Genomic DNA, 20,782 nt, shown 5'->3' with positions numbered 1-20,782 from the left:
TTAGGGGTTGGAGGTTGGGGCAGCTCGCGAAGGTCAGCGCTCCTCGACCCTCTCTACTTTTCCCCCCTTTACCGAGGGCCGCCCTGACGCCGCTCTTTCACCCCCGCGGTCCTCGCGCCCAGACGCCGAGGTCGCGTCTCCGCAGCGTCTCGGTGCCGCTCCATCTGCTCTCAGTGAACATGGCGGGGCGGGCAGGGGACAGGCCTCGCTGTCACCCGGCCCACGTGTTGTGGGCCGGGTTCTTCGGTCGAAGCCAGACCCACGCGTGGAGACCCGGCAGGTGGGCCGGACGGGGGCGGGCCCGAAGGGTGCGGGCAGGTACAAAGAGTATCCCAAGAACGAGTCAGAGCGGGAAGGAGGGAAAAGAAGAGCGGCGGTGCGAGCCGGCCGCCAGCTTGGGGTCCCGGGAAAATTTTAGTTGCGGCTGGCGAGGTGGCAGTGCTCCTCGCGTGTGGAGGGAAGGTGAGAAGCCAGGAAATAGAGTAAGGATGATGGAGGAGTGGAGGGCATAGGGCAAACCCTGGTAGGAGGAGACGACCCTGGGGACGCCCCGAGCACCCTGTCACCTTCACCTGTGTCCTGAGACCACGCGGCGTCCGGAGTCCTGGCGAGGAGGTAGGCGAGGGGTAGATGCTTCCCTACCTCATTTATTTCTTTTGCCTTCCCAGAAAAAGGGAGCGACGCTGATCTCGGGAAGAACGACGGGATCTTCTTAGCTCTGGCTGAGCCACGGAGGTAAGGGGAAGGCAAGACTTCGAAATTAAAATCAGCATTAAAATAAAAAATTAGCATTAAGTTTAAAATTAAAATGAGCATTTTAGCGTGAGCTCCCAAAGCCCTGCAGCCCTTGAAGAATTCTAGGCGCAAGGACAGAATCTTTTGGAGAGGTTGGTCCTGCTGTGGCCCCTTTGCCATTTGTAGGAGTTAAAGCAATCCAGTGCAGTTTGTGACCGAAATGAGGATTGGGGTAGGGTGGTGCAGAAAGATTCTCTTCCTTGTTTTAGACATTTTAAAAGGAGTTCCAACTCGGCTCTTACTTTTGGCTCCCAGTCTTTCAGAGTGATACAAGTCTATAGGGATGAGGGTAGTGTAGAGTTTCTAGAAAGCCACCATCCTGGTTTGAGAATCATGTCTGATGAAAGCTTTGTTACTGGGTCAGGTTTTTCCTGTCTTGTTTAGATGGCTCTCTCTTCAGCTATCTAGGAGGGCTCTCCACACCTCATACAGATAGAATTCTATCAGAAAGCCCTGCCAGTTTACCCCAGCAGTAGAGAGTTGCCAGTTCTCTATGTCTGTGTTTCAGTCTATACTGGGACCTCTCATTCTCTAAGTATCTGCTTATCTATATCACTAATCCTTTACCACTACACATTCTTATTTGCACACGGCAGACACCTTCTCTCCTCTTACATTCCAGTAGTTTCCATCACCTCTGGTAAAAATGCTAAAACTTGAGATGTTGCAATGTACAAAGGCCCAGGGCATCCTTAGATTAAATCAGAGGCCTTGCTGGCGACATTTTTCTGGGAACTCACATTTGTGACTTTGTAGAACATGTGAACCAAGAGCTGCCAGCTCTGATTTCCTCTCTTCATTGCCCCCAGGAGGTTCAGTGTTCATGTTTCATCTGTGTGAGGCCATTATCATTCTAGCCAGGCAACATCTGCCCAAAAACACAGTGTAAGGTGGAAGACAGCCAGGCTGATCTTTCTCTTAGTGGGCAAATATAGAAGACGTAGCTTATAATTAACTATTTGTCTAGATTAGTTGAAAGCTAAACTTTGTTCCAAGAATGCTTGTTCCAATTAACATTCTGCTTCTGCTTTCCTGGTTCTGGGAGTATCAAGGTTGGGGCCCCTGGTGAGTAACCTGTAATACCTGCAGATAGTATAATTTCTTTCTCTCATGTTTTGTATCATGCTTTGTGACATTAAGCAAGTTATTTAACTTCTCTAAATCTTAGTTTCCTAGAGAGTGTTCATGTAACGTACATAACCCGAGACACGGTATTTTGAGAGTAATAACTATGGTTACTTCTTTGCTTACTTTATTATTTTCATTATTTATTATAATTATTATTGATGTCCATAAAGTACATAGAATCCTGTTGGGTTACATAGCAGATGTTCAAAAAATGTTATGTCATCACCTTAGGCTATTTAAATACATGGCATCCTCTGGTATTTTTTTTTCCCCATACCAATAAGTACCCCAAAGAATAGTCTCTAAAGACAGTGGTATAAATGGAAAGTGTATGGTTATGGAATGAATAGACCTGGGTTCTAATCTAGCCTTTGACAAGAATCAGCTCTGTAGTTTTGAAAAGATCACTTGAGTCATCTAAGCCTTAGTGTCTTTGTAATCCTATCCTTGTTCTAAGGATAATGGTATATTTGAGGATTAGTATTTTTGTGCAGGAGTCAGAAAAGCAACTTTCCTATCTTCTCTTGGCCCCTCCTTTCCAATTCCCTCTAGCACACAGTGCCAAGTGTGACTTAGAGTGAAAGCCTAATCCATCTAGGAATGTTGTTGAATGTGAGCTCTCAGCTCCCTATTCTGGAGCCTCTGGGGTTGAGCTGGAGTTTGGGGGCCATGTGGTGATAGGGCCATCTGGATCACAGCTATTGGTTTTCCGAAGGGACCAGAACAAATAGCTGCTTTCACTCCATCCCCAATTCCTGATCTCACCTCAGTCACTTACAGAACCAGACCCTCAGTCTCTGCCCAGCTCCAGACACGCAGCTTCTCCAGACAGCTCTGCCTCAATAAGGACTGCTTTTCTAGGTAGGTGTCTGCCCCAGCAGGATAGGATCACCATCCCTGCCTATTCCCTTTGCCTCAGCTTCCTGGCTGCTTTGCTTCTCCCCAAAGTGCTCCTGTAATCATGATATGAACCCCTGGCTCCAGCACGTTGCCCTCATTTTTGCATTCCCACCACTCTTCTCAGATCTGCTATTGACTCTGGTGTTACGGGTAGAGTAGCTGAGAGGTAGGTGGCAGGGCTTATCTGGTGGTATCGGGGAGAATGGAGTAGTTGGCCTAGAGGTACCTGGAATGGAGTTTGGGGCTGCCGTGGAGGGGTTCTTATTGGGAATCAGTGCTGAAAAGGGGTGCTATTAGGGTGAAACTGGGGGTCATGGGAAGTGGGGTCTGAGGCCAGGGGGAATAGAGGAAGCCATTCTGTCATTATTCTCCATTTCTTCCTCCCTGCTGGGCTGTGGCGCCAGGTTGGGCTCTGCTGGCTTAGTACATTGTAGTAACTGGGTCTGTGCCTAAAAGTGGGGGCAGGGAAATCATCTGAGAAGAAATGTGGAATAGAGTAGATTTTTCTTCTGTTATGGGGTGGAGACCCAAGAAGACTCTTATATTTCACAGCTTAGCCAAGTAGTTGTCTCCTGGCTGTCTCACTCAGCTGCTTCCTCCCTCCTTATTTTTTCCTACCAAATCCGTACTAGGACCTCCAGACCTTCGAGGGCTGCCATGGAGCTGGCTGGTCCAAGTTTGGTGGGCGTGGGATGCACGGGCTTAAGTAAGGGTGAGTAGCCATGAACGCACAATAGGCCTCACTAGAAGCTCTTTCCTTTGCAGGTCACCCTGGACAATGTCACTTGGTGAAGGAGGACTGTGAGACCGTGGCTGAAAGCCAGATTGTAGCCACTTGTTTGTCACCACCTATCCAAGTGGCAGCCCAGAACCCAGGAGCAGCACGTAGCTACAGGTCATAGACAGTGAAGAGATGAGTGTGGGGGCGACCACCTCTGCTCCCCTCTCCCCAGCCTCAGACACAAGCATGGTCACATCTGCCTTCTCCCTTGTGGACTATGTGGTCTTCATCCTGCTTCTGGTTCTCTCCCTGGCCATTGGGCTCTACCATGCCTGTCGTGGCTGGGGCCGGCATACCGTTGGCCGGCTGCTGATGGCAGACCGCCAAATGGGCTGCTTTCCTGTGGCACTGTCCCTGCTGGCCACTTTCCAGTCAGCCGTGGCCATCCTGGGTGTGCCATCTGAGATCTACCGATTTGGGACCCAGTATTGGTTCTTGGGCTGCTCGTATTTCCTGGGGCTGCTGATCCCTGCACACATCTTCATCCCTGTGTTCTACCGCCTGCATCTCACCAGTGCATATGAGGTGAGCAGGGAGAAAGAGAGGAGCACATAGGACCCCCAGGGTCAGGGATGGAGAGGAGAAACGGCACATACGAGGGATCCCTGGGTTGCCTCTGCCTAATGAGAGTGACAGGGACCACATTGTGTGTTTATAGGTTCTTTCTAGGTGAGGTCAGATGGGGAGAGACGGAGGGCGCTGTGCTGAGTTGGGCCCAGAGTGGTTATGAATAAGATAGCCCCTGTATCCTAGACCTCTAGAAGGAAGTTGTATGTGGAATTGTGGGGCATGGAGTGGGGAAAAGTATCTTTTTAAAAAATTTATACTCCTTCCTAGTACCTGGAGCTTCGATTCAATAAAATTGTGCGAGTCTGTGGGACTGTGACCTTCATCTTTCAGATGGTAAGTGGAGTGAGGCTAAATATTGAGCCTGCGGGATGGTAGGGGGATTTGAACTCAGGCGTGCTGAGGCAGCTGGAGCCTTCCCTGCTCTCAAATTGGCAGGATTGAAATTCCTGCTAGGAGTTGGTGTCACTGGAGCCCCCAGAGGCATCCTGCTTCCCATACCTTCCAGTTCCAGCACAGACACTATGGTGCAACAAGCCAAATTTTGGAAGAAGGGAGAGGGAGGCGACCCTAGGTGAAATGAAGGGAGGCCGTTGAGATGTTGGAGCTGAGGTCCATCTTTCCTCCTCTCTCTGCCCACTCTCATCTCTTTTCCTTACATTCTCTTTTCCGTACCCAACAGGTGATTTACATGGGGGTTGTGCTCTATGTACCATCATTGGCCCTCAATGCAGGTGAGGAGTCACAGCCCTGGGCTCCCAACCCCTGTAGGCTGGGAGGGTCAGGTAGAGGAGAGTGTGCAGAAGAAAATCTGACTTTGGCCTGAGAATTATTTTACTGCATGGACCCTTGGCTGGTCTCCACCAGAGACAGAAGCAGGCTTGCTTCATTGCATTTGAAAGCTAAGCAAACATTGCTGTGCCCCATCTGAATTGGTTGATCACCACCTTTTGGTGGAGCTCTGCAAACATTTTTTTTTTTTCCATTGTGAATCATTTATTTCATTCTTAATGATCAAATGCTTTATGTCTTACCAGGGCTTCTCTGGCTTCTCCACTGAGAAACCCTTTTCCAGAGACAGACACATGACTTTTATCTCTTTATAGTGACCGGCTTTGATCCGTGGCTGTCAGTGCTGACCCTAGGCATTGTCTGCACCCTCTACACTGCTCTGGTAAGGGCAATAAGTCTTAGGGGAGGGAGGAGAAGTCTTAGGAGGGGAAATAGGAAGAAAAAGAAAAGAAGGATTGAGATAAGATATGGGTGAGAAGGTAGGATGAAATTCTAGGGTGGAATGAAATGGGATGTAGGAAGTGGGATGGGATTATAGCGGGGGGTGGGATGTAGGAGAGGGGATGGCATATGAAGGCAGGGGCCGGGGTGGCAATGACAACAGGGTCTCTATGCCTCAGGCGGCGATTTAGTGCCCTTGCCGATAGTATGGTGTCCTCACCGGTGAATGATTTTGGCGGATGATTTTGAAGACACCTGTATCAGTCATGCTTTTTTCCTTACAGGGTGGGCTGAAGGCAGTCATCTGGACAGATGTGTTCCAGACACTGATTATGATTCTAGGGCAGCTGACAGTTATCATTGTGGGGTCAGCCAAGGTGGGCGGCTTTGGGCATGTGTGGGATGTGGCTTCGCAGCATGGCTACATCTCTGGAATCGAGTGAGTATACCCCTTCCCCTGGCTGGGGTCTCTATTGCCTGGGAGCTGAGTCCATGATAGAGCCTGAGCTCAGGGCTGTATAGTAAGCAGAGGGCAAGCTATGGAAGCCTTAGGTGCAGCACTGAGACAGGTGGGAAGCTGGCACTGCAGCGATGGAGGCTGATCACAGGGGTCCAGCTGGTAGTTAAGGAGGGCCAGGACGTGTTTAGTACCTGAGATGAGGCTGTGAGTTGGAGGAATGTCGCCCTCCCTCCAACTTGCTGTGCTGTGTCTTGAGTCCACCCAGCTCTTGCCTTCAGGAGCTCCTTGGCTCCTAAAGTGGCATCTCTGCCCTTCTTAGACCCCTGTTGTAGGAGAGTAAGGAAGGCTGAGTCTCTCTCTGGGGCTATGGTGCAGTGACCAGGGGTATTTATTTGTTGTAGGCTAGATCCAGACCCTTTTGTGCGGCACACCTTCTGGACCTTGGCCATCGGGGGCATCTTCATGATGCTCTCTTTGTTTGGGGTGAACCAGGCCCAAGTGCAGCGCTACCTTAGCTCCCGCACGGAGAAGGCTGCTATACTGTGAGTACAGGATCAGGGAAGACCGGTAGGGCAAGGGTCGGGGGAAGAGTGGGCCACCCTGGTTCCATGGAAGCAGTGGGGTGGGGGCGGGCCGTGAGTCTCTCTTCTGGGACTCAGGAACATGATGGAGGTATCTGTTAATCCCCCGCTCCCTTTGACCCTGGCCTCTTTTGCAGCTCCTGCTATGCGGTCTTCCCTTGCCAGCAGCTGGTCCTCTGCATAAGCTGCCTCATTGGCTTGGTCATGTTTGCCTACTACAAAGAGTATCCCATAAGCATCCAGCAGAGTCAGGCAGCCCCTGACCAGGTGAGAAGGCCTCCCTGGCCCTCTCCTTTGCCCAGGAGTGGCCCATCCCTCAAAAGGAGTGTTCGAGTGGCTGCAGAAAGGATCCCTACCCTGGGCAGGAAGTGGATTTAAGTTCTTTTCCACTCTGGGATTCTAGTGATCTAGATGTGACGATTCTAGCCCCTGGCATCACCTGATCACAGCTGGGTGGGGACTTACCTTCTTCGACTCACCGCTATGCTCCACATACTCTGCTGAAGGCTGTCAACCACCTGGGGTCTCATTTAACCCTTCCAACAGCCTCATTTCACAGAGAAAAGAGGTTCAAGGTGGCCAACATGCTCAGCTCAGAGCTGGGATATGACTGCATCCTCTTTCCAGAGCCCATTTTCTCTCCACTTACTGTGGGGTCACCCTCTGTGCCTGGCCCCTCTTCCTCATGCACCAGACTGGCTGGGGCACGCAGAGCAGGGCTGCCTGTGTGACTTCCTCTGGGGAAGGGCTCCCCTCTCAGGAGAACTGTGTACTTCTGCTCTGCCTGCAGTTTGTCCTGTATTTTGTGATGGATCTTCTGAAAGGCCTGCCAGGCCTGCCTGGGCTCTTTGTCGCCTGCATCTTCAGTGGCTGCCTCAGGTACCCTCTTCAATCCTTTCCCTCAGGCTTGGCGTAGCTCACCCCTACTTGGTACAGGGTGATGGGTAGAGGAGCAGATTCCTCTGAGTTTCTCATTGTGCCTATCCATCTGTGGATGACAAGGGAAAGTTTATCCGTGTGGGACAGATGCCCCCCTTTTTAATGAAGGATTCTTTTACAATACTAGGAGTTGGTCTACTGAACAAAACTGTATCCCACTCAGGAAAGGACAAGTGTCCTTGCCTTCCAGGCTTCTTTCTTGGCTGCACGTGACACCTACCTTAGGGCGCTGTTCCCTCAATAGTCCCTTGTTTGGCTTCTCTTGGGACAGCGTGTCTTTCTCTTCCTCCTTTCAGCACCATATCTTCTGCTTTTAATTCATTGGCAACTGTTACAATGGAAGACCTGATTCGACCTTGGTACCCCCAGTTGTCTGAAGGCCGGGCCATCATGATTTCTAGACTCCTTGGTAGGATTATGCTACCTCATCCCTTTAGTCACATTCTAAGACATCCCTGAGCATTGTCAGTCTGCTTTAAAGCACCAGCTTTAGCCTTGGTTCAGCACTTGCTGAATGAAACACACAACCTTGTTTACAGCTCAGGGTACTTCCTGGGGAGGGGGGTGTCTTTGAGTCACATAGGAATAAGTGGGAGGGACCTGGAGCTGGGGCATGAAGTAACATGCCCTGTTTCTAGGGACACAGGTAGTGGTTTGGCTGAAGAAGGAGCTTTGCTCCTTTTTAGTGTGTTACCTCACATCTTTTTCCTCTCTTCTTTTCCTCCAGCCTTTGGCTATGGGCTACTTTGTCTGGGAATGGCCTATATTTCCTCCCAGCTGGGACCTGTGCTGCAGGTAATGACCATGGAGGGAAGAAACCAATTTTTAGGGGAGAAATGGATATTGAAACCAGAAATTGGAGAAAACAGCTACTGTGAAGGGAATGACATAGGAGGAGGTGTCAGAAATTGTTCTTTAATGGACTACCTTTAGCTGTGAACAGACTCAAGTAGCCAAAAGTCCCAGGGTTATTCCTGGAACATTGTTGGCTCAGAGAGATCTAAGGATCAGCCCCAGAGAACCCAAAACATGTTTTCTTATCCATTCCTGCCCTCTGGATTCTTGCATTCTGATGGTTCCAGATAGAAGAGACAGGCAAACAGATCTAACAAGAGGGCTTTGAGGCAATGCGGGTGAGGCCAGGGGTCTCTGAACCTGTGTGTTTTTTTTCCAACCCTGTTTTCTGCAGGCAGCGATCAGCATCTTTGGCATGGTTGGGGGACCACTGCTTGGACTCTTCTGCCTTGGGATATTTTTTCCTTGTGCCAACCCTCCTGTGAGTGACTCGTCTGGCTCCACACTCATGTGCAGAACTTGGGGCATGGCTTGGCAGGGTTCTCACCATGAGTGCTGGGAACCGGTGTGAAGATTTGGTAGGGCTGGCATTGTGACAGGAGTGTGTGTTGTGTCTTTGGCCAGGGTGCCATTGTGGGCCTGTTGGCTGGACTCATCATGGCCTTCTGGATTGGCATTGGGAACATAATGACTAACATGGGCTCTGGCACGGCACCCTCACCCTTTAATGGGTCCAGCTTTTCCCTGCCCAGCAATCTGACTACTACCTACATGAACACACTAATGCCCTCAACCACCCGCTCCAGGTGAGTTGGGCCTCATCCCCTTTCTCCTTGGAGAGAGTAGCTCATTTTTGAGGGGTTTCCCAGGGGCCTTGCTAAGGAATGGGCACCAGAGGCCTGAGGGAAATGTTAGGTGTTGGATTCCAACACCCTAGGACCATACAGGTGGGTAGAGCCAGGTGGCCAAGGAATACCCTATTAGTGAATTGCTAATGATCCTCACCCTCTACTCTCCCCAGGCCCGCAGGGCTGCAGCGGCTCTATTCCCTGTCATACTTATGGTACAGCGCTCACAACTCCACCACAGTCATTGTGGTGGGCCTGATTGTCAGTCTGCTCACTGGTAAGGAAGTATGAGATGGGCGCACAGAAACGATGGGCTGAGGGAGGGCGCTCAGGGAATCTGGACTTTGGGAGAAGTGGCCCGGCACTCAACTCCTCCATGTCTGTAACAGTCAGTTTCTTGGCTGAGCTCCAGGAGGTGGGAGAGGGTTGGGGGCTTGGAACCCTGAGAACAGAGGGCTTGCCAGGTATGTACTGGTTACATAGTAACCAAAGGCACCTTGACCTTCAGGGAGGATGCGGGGCCGGACCCTGAACCCTCGGACCATTTACCCGGTTTTACCCAGACTCCTGGCCCTTCTGCCCCTGTCCTGTCAGAAGCGACTTCACTGTAAAAGCTACAGTCAGGTAATGCCTATGTTTTCCAGATTGACCCCTTCCTTCCCTCTCCAGACTACCGCCGAACCTTCCAGATTTCCTTTCATCCCTTTTCTTTCTTCCTCCACCCAGCATCCCTTTCTCTGATTTTTTGCCCAAGCCTGGATTGTCCTTCAGGAGCTGCCCAGGCTCCTTCCCACAAGGGAGCACTGGCTTCATGGGCAGAGGCTCTTAGCCCAGGGAGGCACATAGCGTGCCGGCCTCGCCCCTCCCGTCCCCCTTGCTCTGGTCTCCTTTCTAGCCAGGCTCAAAGCAGCGTCTTTCACCTTTTCTGCTTGAGTTCCTTCCCTGCCCTTTTGTCTCTTATTCACCCCATACCTCTCCCTTTGCTCTGTGTCCCCAGGACCTGTCCATGGAGCCCACAGTGTTTCCGGAGAAGATGAGTAACGGGATGCTGAAGGGCAGCAGGGACAAGGAGGCCATGGCAGTGGCCGAGGAGGGCCTAGCCTACCAGGGGAGCAGCGCCACCTTCATCCTCCAGGAGACCTCACTGTGATCCGGACTCAGGAACCAGCCCTAAGGGCCACCCTGCAGTACAGGGATGAGCTACTTGATGTGTTCTGCAGGGACAGTCAGGGACTAGAGGACTAATGACCTGGCCCACACCAAAGGACTTTGTTCTTAGGGGTTCCTGGTACAGTAGAAGTTGTCAGGTCAAGGCATAGATTCTGTCAGCCACAGAGGGCCCCGTGACTTCTTTTTGGATGTCTGCGACATCCAGGCCCCTCTCATTCTTAACTGTCTACCTCCAATCTTGAGGAGGTTTTGGTGTCCCCGGGAGGCCTCTCAGGACAGGTATGTTCATATCCTTTGTGTAGGGTACGGAAAGCTTTCTACTCCACTGTCCCCACCCCTGCCTCTATGGGCACGTGGGGATGGAGCACATATTGAACCAAGAAACCAGGGCATGACCAGGTCCACTGTGGAGTGTGCCATCCATCTGACTCCTGAGCCATACCACCCTCGTGTCTTTTTGTCATCTGTGCTCCTGTTTCCTTTTGGAGTCTCTTCCCTATGTATCTTTGTTCCTAGGAAATAAAAACTACTATCGGACCTAGAATCTAGGCTCCTGTACTGTCTGCAGTTGCTCTTGTCCACCCAGCCCCCTCCCTGGAGAGGATAAGAGCCCCAATTTCCCATGCACTGGTCTGCTGAGGAGAAGCAACGGGAGCTAGCTCTAGCTCAGTGAGGTTTCAAGTCATGCCCCTGGCATGTCTGCAGGGGGCAGCATTGTTCTCATCAGGGTGAAAGATGTGCACTCCCCTTTCTGCTCCTCATTCCCTGTGCTCATTCTTCTTGTCCCACTCCCCTTGTCCTTGGCCAAAACAATCACTGCTGCTCTGAGATTTTCACTTTTGGGGATAAAGAAAGAATACTGTCATTTGGCTTTAAAAATAGAATATTCATGGTAGACTTTTGTGGTCTCATGAAGAACACTGTGCTCATTCCCACCCACACCTGGTCTCTGCCCCTGCTTGGCCCTTTCAGCTGCCCAGAAGTAAGTCTGCACAAGCTTTCCAGGTTCCTCAGCGGAGATTTAGTCCCAGGCAGATCTGTGGACAGTCCCAGAAAAGGCCAGGTTGATTCCGCTCTGAGATTTGCCCTCCTCTCAGCAGTCCCTCCACCTGCGGGCCAAGGGGACACTTCCTGGCTTTTAGCTGCCCCCCCCCCCCCCACCGAGCCGCCAGTGTTCTAGACCTAACAAGGCTCTCATTTGTTCATTCAATATATTTATCCACTTACTACATGCAAGGGCTTTACCTCGTCACCATTTTACAGAAAAGGAAATAACTGCCCCCTAGGACCTTCTACCAGCTGTCGCCATCGGCATTTCAGAGTCTCCCCCATTTAGTATTAAAGGCTTGCATTTTAGCTATATTTTCATAGAAGGGGAAAACCTACAGGACTCAACACTTTAAAGAATTATGATATTTAAAGGGAAATGCTAAAAAGATATAATTTTCCATATAAATAATTTAAACTCTAGCAGAACAAAAATGCTCTTTCATTTCTAACTCAGTAAACTTTTTCACACAGCCTTTTAAAAGTACCATTAAATGATTACGAGGGTAGAGTCTAATGAGAAAGTTCAAACACTGAATTCATTTATTTAACCCCCTTAAGCTTCAGTTTTTTTCATCTATTAAATTGGATTTCATAGGATTATTTAAGGAATTAAAATTATATTTTATATAAAGGATTTATGCATTCCTTTAATAATTCTTGAAATTATTGCAGTTTTTAAGCACTTTTCAGGTACTGCCTGATTTTATGCCATGGGAGAGAAATATATCCCATATCATCTATATTTTTAATGTTTAAAGTAACTGGGTTACTTGGCTATTGAGTAGTTGGGGTAGAGCTAGAACTTTGTAACTCCCAGTAACCCACCAAACTTGTATCTCTGTTGTCATGGAAGCAATGTCCTTTTAGATAGGACATTCACACTGGTAACAAGGTCTATTCTGAGACAGCAGTCCAGAGGACAATGAGGCACTAAATGAGATGCTACCATATCATCATTCTAGAACCTTTCTAGGTCAGTTGCTTTCCAACGTCCTTGGCTAGGCTCAAGGTAAGAACATATTTCACTTCATGATCCAATACACTCACACACCGCATTATGGTACTGAAACATTTCGTGAAAACGTACCTTTGGGTGTAGTTAATGTTTTCTGAGCTCTTCGTCTTCTATTCCTTTTTTGAGTAATTCTGTACCCATTATTTGAAGCAGAGCAAGGTAGGAATTCATGCTCTGGCTGCCTGGTATGGACAGCAGAGCTCAAGTAATATGAGGGAAGCCATGCTTAGGATGTAGCAGCCCAGCTTGCATGTAGCCTGAGCACAGTGAGAGGAACACAGGGACAATCTACTGTGGGGTGTTGGAGCCCAAGCTGGACAAGGAGAGTGTCCATGTGGGCCAGTAGCCCGGTATGGGGTTGGAGCATGAAAAAGGCATCTTCACAAGAAAGACTTGATGTGGGTTGTCAGCTAGAGGGGAGTGAGGACAGAGCCCACGTATGGGGGCAGTTCGATATGGAGGTTCAGTCTGAGCAGCCTGAGGAGGGCATTTACAAGGTGCGGGTGGCTCGGCATGGGTTGTCAGAGCCAGTGTGTGTGTGTGTGTGTCCCACATGGAGAATCAGACCCCAAACAGAATGAAGAAGGCATCCACACATGTAAGTAGCCCAACCTTGATGCAATGAGGAGGGCATCTGTATAACAGGAAGGAAAACCTCTGGTCAGGTGGGAGCTCAAGTAAGGTGAGGAGGTCATGGCTGTAGAGGCAGCCTAAGCAGGGCGATGAAGATGTCCACGCAGGGGCCAGCCCATTGTGGCCCAGGGCAGTTTCAGAGCCTGAGTAGGATGAGGAGGGCATGGCATATATGCAAGAGATGGAGATGGGGCTTTGACTACACACAGAGAGATTAGTCAAATAAATATATTAAGGGTAATGTGAGCCATGTTTCTCACTATTGGAGAGGGGTGTTACATGAATGGAAAGGAAGAAACCAAGAATGAACCTGTGGTAGTTAATAGGAATAGGAGATACCAGCACATTTATGGTTTTCAAAAGATCTGTATAGAAGAAGCTCTGTCCAGCGAGGGTTTGGGTGCAGTAGCAGCGCAATAGCAGTAAATGCGTAGTGCCTGGATCTTGAATTCTAAATATCGGTCTCCACTAAAGACCACAAAATAAAATTAAAAAAACATAGGGCTTTTTAGAAAAATAGCTGATCCTAGGACTGGGACATCTTGTACCAGAAAGCAAAGAACTACTCAAGGAATGATTACATCATATCAAAAGGACACAGAAGCTAGTTTGAAGGGACTCCAACTGGCCATATCTGGGATGATCTGAACATTAAAATAATCGTAATGAATTTTAAGCCATTGAATATAAAAGATCATGAGTTTATACTGATAAAAGTAAGTAATCAGAGTTTAGATGAGGAATGGTATACTTACATAGACTCAGATATTTCCCTCTGCACAAAATACTAATTACAAGGGAAAAAGAAAGAATAACTTTGTAGTGAATAAGCCTGGTAGATACCATCTTGATTAAGTGATCAAAATGAAGGACAATTCAGTCATGCATCATCTGATAAGACACAATGGGAAGAGCATAAGCACTTCCGTGATACTCCATCAAACATGTAGAACCTGAATCTAATCATAAACATCAGACAAAATAAAATTGAAAGACATTCTATAAAATAAATGACCTGTGATCTTTAGAGGGACTGCAAGGGAGATTGCTTTAGAGCCAAGCAGAGCAGTGAAAAGATATCTCTGGAAATCACAAATCAGTTCTCATGTGGATTTGTGGGCCCATTTCACATTGCCCAACAAGTCAAAATTTGGGACTTTGAAAATAACGGTAAAATTCAACTCTGGTAAAATGATCAAGAAAACAGAGAAGGCACAAGTAATTTCAGAAATAAATACATAAATACAAATATCCTAGATATTAAGATGATAGAAATTATGAACAACTCTAGACCAAAAAATTTGAAACTTTAGATAGAATGGACAAATTACTAAAAAGAGATTAAGGAATGATAGAATATCTAAACAGTCCTACCAGAGAAATAGAAACAGCAGTAAGAAAAAAAAATCGTATTGTGAAGAAAATCACTGGCCCGCATGACTTCACTGTAAGTTCCAGTCTTTCAAGGAATAAATAATACTAAATTTTTGGAAATGATTCCAGACTATAGAAGAAGAAACTCTCCTGAATGCATTTTCCATAGACCAGCAACAACCATTTAAAAGTTCAAAAATTTAAGTGTGTCTTTTATAATTGGACCCATCTAGTACCAACACCAGAGATGGCATAGGAAGATGGGAAAAGTATAGATCCATCTTAATCGTGAACATAGATGCAAAATCAAAAAAGTATAATGAACTGAATCCAGCAATATATATAAAAAAGATGATATATCATCATCACCAGTTGAGTTTATTTCAGAAATGAGAGGTCATTTAAAAATAGAAAAATAGTACAGTCCTCAGAGACATTAATAGATTAAAGCAAAAATCCATTATCATCTCAACAGGTGCAGAGAAGTTGTTTTATAAAGGTTAACATTTGTTTATGAGAAAAACCAGCTCTAGAAGGACTTCTCTAACCTTATGATTAAGAGTATCCTTGGAAAAATTCTACAGCAAAACTTTAAAAACTGAAATCAAAGTTAAAGGTAAAATAATTAACCATAATCAAAGTGTTTTTTTTTTAAGGGAAATAGGAAAAAATGTAATGGTAAGTGATTGAAAAGCTTTCTTTTTGAGATCAGGAACAAGGTAAGGATGTTGCTAGCACAATTCCATTTCACCATTACACTCGATATTCTAGCCAGCACAGTTACACAAAAGCTCAAAGAAAAGAAAAAGAGTGATGAATTTGGCCATATTAAAATGGAAAACTTCTTTTCAACAAAAGACACCATTATGAGAGTAAAAAAGACAACATACGAAAATTAGAGAAAACCTATTTTCGTCACATATAACTACCTTAAAGAACATGTGATGTAAGGAACACCTAACAACCGACATGAAAAAGACAAATCATCCAATTAAAAATGGGGAAAGGATTTGAACTGACATTTTACAAAAGAGGACATGCAAATGACCTATAAACGGGTGAAAAGGAATTCACTTTTGTTAGTAATCAGGGATGTGCCAATTAAAACTCAAACGAGACAATTACATACTTAACAGATTGGCCAAAAAATGACTTCATGTACTGTTTGAAGCCATTGATTTAATTCATGCTAAAGTAGCCACAGTTTTACCCATCATTGTTTTTGTACCATCAGTACAAATGTCCAGAGTGAAAGGGGTGCATTACATCTCATTATTGTCATAGGAGAATATAATTTTAACTTCAATGATAAGTTCCTTGAAAACATCCCAAGATCTTGAGGTTGACCACACTGTGAGAATCATTGCCCTGAACCAGATGTACAAAAACTTTCCTAGCAACATAATTACTCCAAACTGGAGACAAAAGTTCATAAAAACTAGTATTACATTTGTACAGGAATGCTATGCAGCAGTGACAGAAAATTAACTACAGTCACACACATCAATAAGCTGAAATATTGATCAAAAGAAAGTAAGTCTTAGAAGAAAACAGATTCCATTTGTTAAAGCTCAAAAGAGAAAAAATAAGCTCTATCATTAATGGAACCATGCAGATGTAGTAAAGCCCTAAAGAAAGCAAGGGAATGATTAACCCCAAAGCCAGGTGCATGTTTACCCCAAGGGAAGAGGCTGTATGATATGATCAGGGAGGGGCTTTGCAGGGACTAGTTCTTCACTGGGTGGGGCTATCAGAAAGGGTCACTTTAAACATCACAAATATGTCATATGCTCTATATTTTTCAATAAAATTTTAATCTAACATGATACCTATTGATATAGTTCTCATTTCCAATATATTAAGAAGAAAATTAAGATGCAGAATCATATATAATATATGTCTTTTGTAGTAAAAAAGGGGAAAAAAGTTAATAGCTGTGTATGCAAAGACTGTCTCCAGAAGGGAATAAGGAAACTAACAACGATGAATGCCTGTGAGAGGGGACAGGATGATAAGGAGACTGAGGTGGGATGGGAGTCTTCTCTCTCACCTGTCTACACGTTTTTATAGACTTTGATTTTGAACAATTCATGTATTACCAATACAAAAATATCTTTTAAAGCCCTGTACATCTGGAAGTTAAAATGCTTCTGAATAACACCTTAGGAAAGATAAAGCAAACTGGAAATTATGTATCATTTAGAAATGTATTGCAACTCGTGTTATTGCATAGCAAAAAAGGTGGCTTTAGACAAGCAATCTTATAAATGTGGAACAATCTGATAGGCAAAAATATGTCATTTAATTTGCTTTTCTTGATTACTATTGAGTTTGAACAACTTTTTTCTCTTCCTTACCCTTCTCCTTTTTCTCTGCCTTCTTCCCTTTCTCTCCCTTCTCTTCCTCCTCCTCTTCCCCCTTTTCTGGTTTAGATTTTTCTGTGAATTTTATGGTCATATCCTTTGTCGATTTATATAGCTGTCAACAGAATTCTGTATACATTCTGGATATTAATTCAAAGCAATTATTTTTTTTCTCTCTTTCCCTTTTCTTTTAACTTATAGTATTTTTTTTAACAGAGGTTTTACATTCCTATGAGAATAAATCTTTTTTTTTTTATGGCTTCTGAGTTTTGTATCTTGTTTAGGAAGACATTCTCCACTCAAATATTATTAAAAATATAGTTTAAAAGCTTTTAAAATTGTAAGTTTCATTTGTACATGTCTATGGATCTGTTCTGCACTTTATTCCACTGATCTATTTGTCTATTTTTTATCTCCTTAGTTTTATATTACTAAATCTATTTGTATTATGTTTATATAGCTTTACATATTTTTATATTTACATTTTCATATACTGTAGGGTGAATTCCCACTCAATAATCTTTTTCAGATTTTTTTAGGCTGCTATTGAACATTTTCTCTTCTAGAAGAGAAGCAGAATTCTCAAATTCCAATTTAAAAATCTTGTTAAGATTTGGTTGGGAAGACATTAAATTTATAGATTAATTTGATTGTCCTGAATGACAATAGCATAGAAACTGCTTTTCCTTGATGATGGAAGTACCAGATCCGAGTGGCTTTCCATGCAGACTCTCCTTTGTGAATTGTATTCGATTCTGACAGACAATTCCGAGGCTCTGCCTAAACTGTCCAGATGGGGTCCTCAGTACCCAAAGTATGGATGGTGCTTATAGTGGGGTCCTCTCTCTGTCTTTGGACAGGCACTATAACTAAAAAGGTGGCAAGCAGGCTTGGATGCAAAAAGCCCATTTAACTTGCAACATTTCCATGTGGAAATGCAGTAGTAATTCTAACCAACCTCTACTTAACCACCTCAGCAGATTGAGAGATGCTGTCTATCTATTCTGCAAAACGTAATGACTGGTGGCCAAAACCTACTAAAATCCCAGCCAGAGCCAGCAGGCTACCTTCTATAGCAATCATACACACATTGTTAAGGGTGGAAAATTTTCAAGTGAGCCAAATTCTGCTTCTGTAATCTGCTTGCTTTATGTTAACCAGGGTGTGGTTCTAGGCTTTATAAACTGCATCTTTTGGGAGCTTGGGGCTGATCTCCTCTAACCCTGCGTGGTAGAGAGTCAGTCGCCAGTGGCCGGCTAATAAAGGCTCACAATTCATCTCAATTGGCTCCGTGGGTCTTAGAATTGATCGCACCACAACAACATGGCTCCCACTGGTTGAGCTATATACGTGCCAAGAATCAAGCTGTGTTTTTTCTCAAAACCGAGTTTACCAGTTGTGCTTGTTATTGTCATTGCATACAGTCACCTTGCTGTCAGGTGGGAGTAGAAGTCCAGGTTCCCCACAGAGCCCCTGTTGGGATCCTGAGAGGGACAAGGTCCCCACACCCTGGCTGGAAGGGGAAGGGATGCTCTCTATGTCATCTCTAGTGACACTGGGGGAGAGAGGACTCTACTTTCTGACTTTATGGATTTGCCTATTCCGAACATTTCATATAAATGGAATCATAAAATATGTGGTTCTTCCTGACTGGCTTCTTTCATTTAGCATAATGTTTTCAAGGTTCGTTCATGTCGTAGTATGCATCAGTACTTCATTCTTTTTTATTGCTGAATAATATTCCATTTTGTGAATATATAATATTTTGTTTATCCATTCAACAGTTGATAAACATTTGGATTGTTTCCACTTTTTATTTATTATAAATAATGTTGCAATGAACATTCATGTACCAGTTCTCATGTGAATATGTTTCTATTTCTCTTGGTTATAGACCTAGGAGTGAAATTGTTGGGTCACATGATGACTCTATGCTTAACCTCTTTTGAATCAGGAACTCACTTTTGCAACTCCTACTGTCCCAAAGACATAAGGCTCTACTGCACCCTTGCCAGCAAAATGGATGTCTTGCCCAAAGCCCATTTCCTGCTGGGGTCCATTTCTGATTTGGAGACTGACATGGGTACAATTGGTTGTTGGAGCTTCAAAGGAGACTAGATAGTGAGTTCTTCCACAAATATGAGGAATCTTCCAGTGGAGCTGGCTAACCAGAAAACAAGACAAATATCCAATAGAGTGCCACGTCTAGCAAGTGGTAAATCCTGCCATGTCTAGTGCAGCTCTGGAAAATAAACCTGAATGGGAACGGTGGGAGATGAAGAAAAGAAAGAACACAGAAAACTGGGATCAGGAGGCCCAGTATCCGCTGATGATGGAGTAGAGAGCGATTTTATTTTTGCAAGTTGCTTTTATACAAGAGCATACATTTGCTGGCTAAAATGAGATTATCCCCACCCAACCTCCACATTCTACTCAAATCATTTGCACTTCTGTAGATCGCGGTCTACCCTACACAGCCTGCGATAGTCATTTGCACTTCAACTCCTGCATTGTTCTCTGATCAGTTCCTGCTTCCCAGTTCTTAGGAGGATTTATGGAGGTGAGGCAATCCTTGGTTGGCCTCACAGATTGCAAGGACCTTGTCAGTTTACAGCCTTCTCTGCACAATAGAGTATTCATCAACAGGAGACTGGCTAGCACAGTATGTGCATAGTGTTCCAAGGCATAGCCTTCCAACTATGCATTGGAACACTATGCAGCCCTTGAACAGAATAAGATAGCTTAAAAGGTAATGGTGTCAGAGGACCTTTGAGGTATAATTAATGTGTATTCTGTTCTATCATTTGTATTTTAAAAGGAGCTGTACATATTTACATATCTGTTCTTTTATTCAAAAGTCTGGAATGATATACAAGAAATTGATAACAAAGATTACTTCTAAAGAAGGGAAAAAGAGACTAGGATGGAAGGAAGGGGTTTATTGGTCTGAATTCTGTATATGCCATGTGCATATAAAATCTATTCAACATATTTAAAAATAAAAATGTTTGCCATACATACGAATTAGCTATTAAACATTTGGTAAATTTTATTCATTTTAGAATGTTCCGTAATAAAACCAACAGTGGGTGTTATCTACCTAGTGATAAAAAGTGACAGCACAGATGCCATCGATGCTAATGCTATCTCAGGATCACCAACCTCAACTTCTGGGCTACAGGTCGCCTGCCCACGCACGACTCTGAAGCAATATCCACCTGTCCCATAAAACTGGCACTTCCCTAAGCAGCCCGTTCAGATGTCTGAGGCAATGACATTGAAGACATAGAGAACTCTTAATAAAAATAACTATTTCATCCTATGAAACAAGAAACTGTCTTCTGCTCACACTCCATATACTTTGGGAGAGTTTCTGTGATTCTTGCATGAGAAGTTGAGAAAGACCCATGTAATACTACTAGGCCAGTGACTAATAGAATTTATAAAAACCTGCTGAGTGAGATTAAAAATACTTTCAGCTGAATCATTTAGGATGCTTCCAGCAGCATAAACAGAATACCCACCTTGAAGAGGCTCAAACAGCAAGGACATTCATTATTTCACAAAGCAAGAAATCTGGAGAAGAGAATTCCAGAAGTAGCTGCCTGCTTCAGACATTCGACAATGTCAGAGCTCTGGGTCAGTCTCTCTGACTTTCACATGACTTTTTCTCCATGGTGACAAAATGACTTCTGCTATTCTCAGCACCACATCTTCCATGAGATTATTGCAGGCAGAAAGCTTGAAAGACTTTCCTACATTGATCTCTTGATCTCTTTCCCTTTTTCTCTCCTCCCCGCCCCCGTTTTTAATCAGGGAGGGAAACCTTTCCTAGAAGCCACCAGAAGACTTCTCATCAAATGCAATTGGTCAGAAATGTGTTATATGCCCACCTCCAAAGGGGGAAAGGGATTACCATGTTGAGCTTAACCAAACACAATTCATCCTCAAAACCTGGGGGATAGGGTTGCCTACTTTTTGTCTGAAATTAATTTTTAACTGTGTGTCCTATATTTTTACTTGTTAAATTTGGCAGCCTTACTGGGTGACACCACCATCTTTCTTAAGTCGATTGCCAGCCCATACATAACAAAATCAGAGTTCCATTAGCAAAAAGGAGGTAGTGCCTAAAAGTAGTAAACAACATTCT

At 45.1% G+C, this 20,782-nt stretch overlaps 1 protein-coding gene across 9 annotated transcripts; it reads left to right on the top strand.

Moving 5' to 3' along the window:
• The first annotated feature begins 8 nt into the window (after positions 1 to 8).
• Positions 9 to 10,741, top strand: SLC5A6 (solute carrier family 5 member 6). Of its 9 annotated transcripts, none has more exons than XM_016129044.2 (18): positions 9 to 32; positions 669 to 735; positions 2,694 to 2,784; positions 3,589 to 4,129; positions 4,442 to 4,507; positions 4,854 to 4,905; positions 5,278 to 5,345; positions 5,689 to 5,843; positions 6,266 to 6,406; positions 6,583 to 6,712; positions 7,236 to 7,324; positions 7,681 to 7,793; positions 8,112 to 8,179; positions 8,574 to 8,660; positions 8,804 to 8,985; positions 9,201 to 9,304; positions 9,536 to 9,651; positions 10,025 to 10,741. In XM_016129044.2, the coding sequence occupies exons 4-18, from the start codon at positions 3,737 to 3,739 to the stop codon at positions 10,175 to 10,177; spliced, it is 1,917 nt and encodes a 638-aa protein (XP_015984530.2). In that variant the 5' UTR covers positions 9 to 32; positions 669 to 735; positions 2,694 to 2,784; positions 3,589 to 3,736; the 3' UTR covers positions 10,178 to 10,741. The 9 variants fall into 9 exon arrangements, with proteins under 9 accessions (XP_015984530.2, XP_015984534.2, XP_015984531.2 ...); XM_016129045.2 differs by having other exon boundaries at positions 24 to 280; positions 2,704 to 2,784; XM_016129040.2 differs by having other exon boundaries at positions 24 to 280.
• Positions 10,742 to 20,782: the final 10,041 nt, after the last annotated feature.

The sequence above is a fragment of the Rousettus aegyptiacus genome, unplaced genomic scaffold (assembly GCF_014176215.1).
Source record: "Rousettus aegyptiacus isolate mRouAeg1 unplaced genomic scaffold, mRouAeg1.p scaffold_m13_p_7, whole genome shotgun sequence".
Lineage (NCBI taxonomy): Eukaryota > Metazoa > Chordata > Mammalia > Chiroptera > Pteropodidae > Rousettus > Rousettus aegyptiacus.
This window is presented reverse-complemented; position numbering and strand designations above follow the sequence as displayed.

Coding starts and splice junctions, on each gene's coding strand:
- SLC5A6 (XM_016129044.2), top strand. CDS start 3,737: ATGAGTGTGGGGGCGACCACCTCTGCTCCCCTCTCCCCAGCCTCAGAC. Junction 5,346..5,688: donor GCACCCTCTACACTGCTCTG/GTAAGGGCAATA, acceptor TTTTCCTTACAG/GGTGGGCTGAAGGCAGTCAT. Junction 6,713..7,235: donor GTCAGGCAGCCCCTGACCAG/GTGAGAAGGCCT, acceptor CTCTGCCTGCAG/TTTGTCCTGTATTTTGTGAT.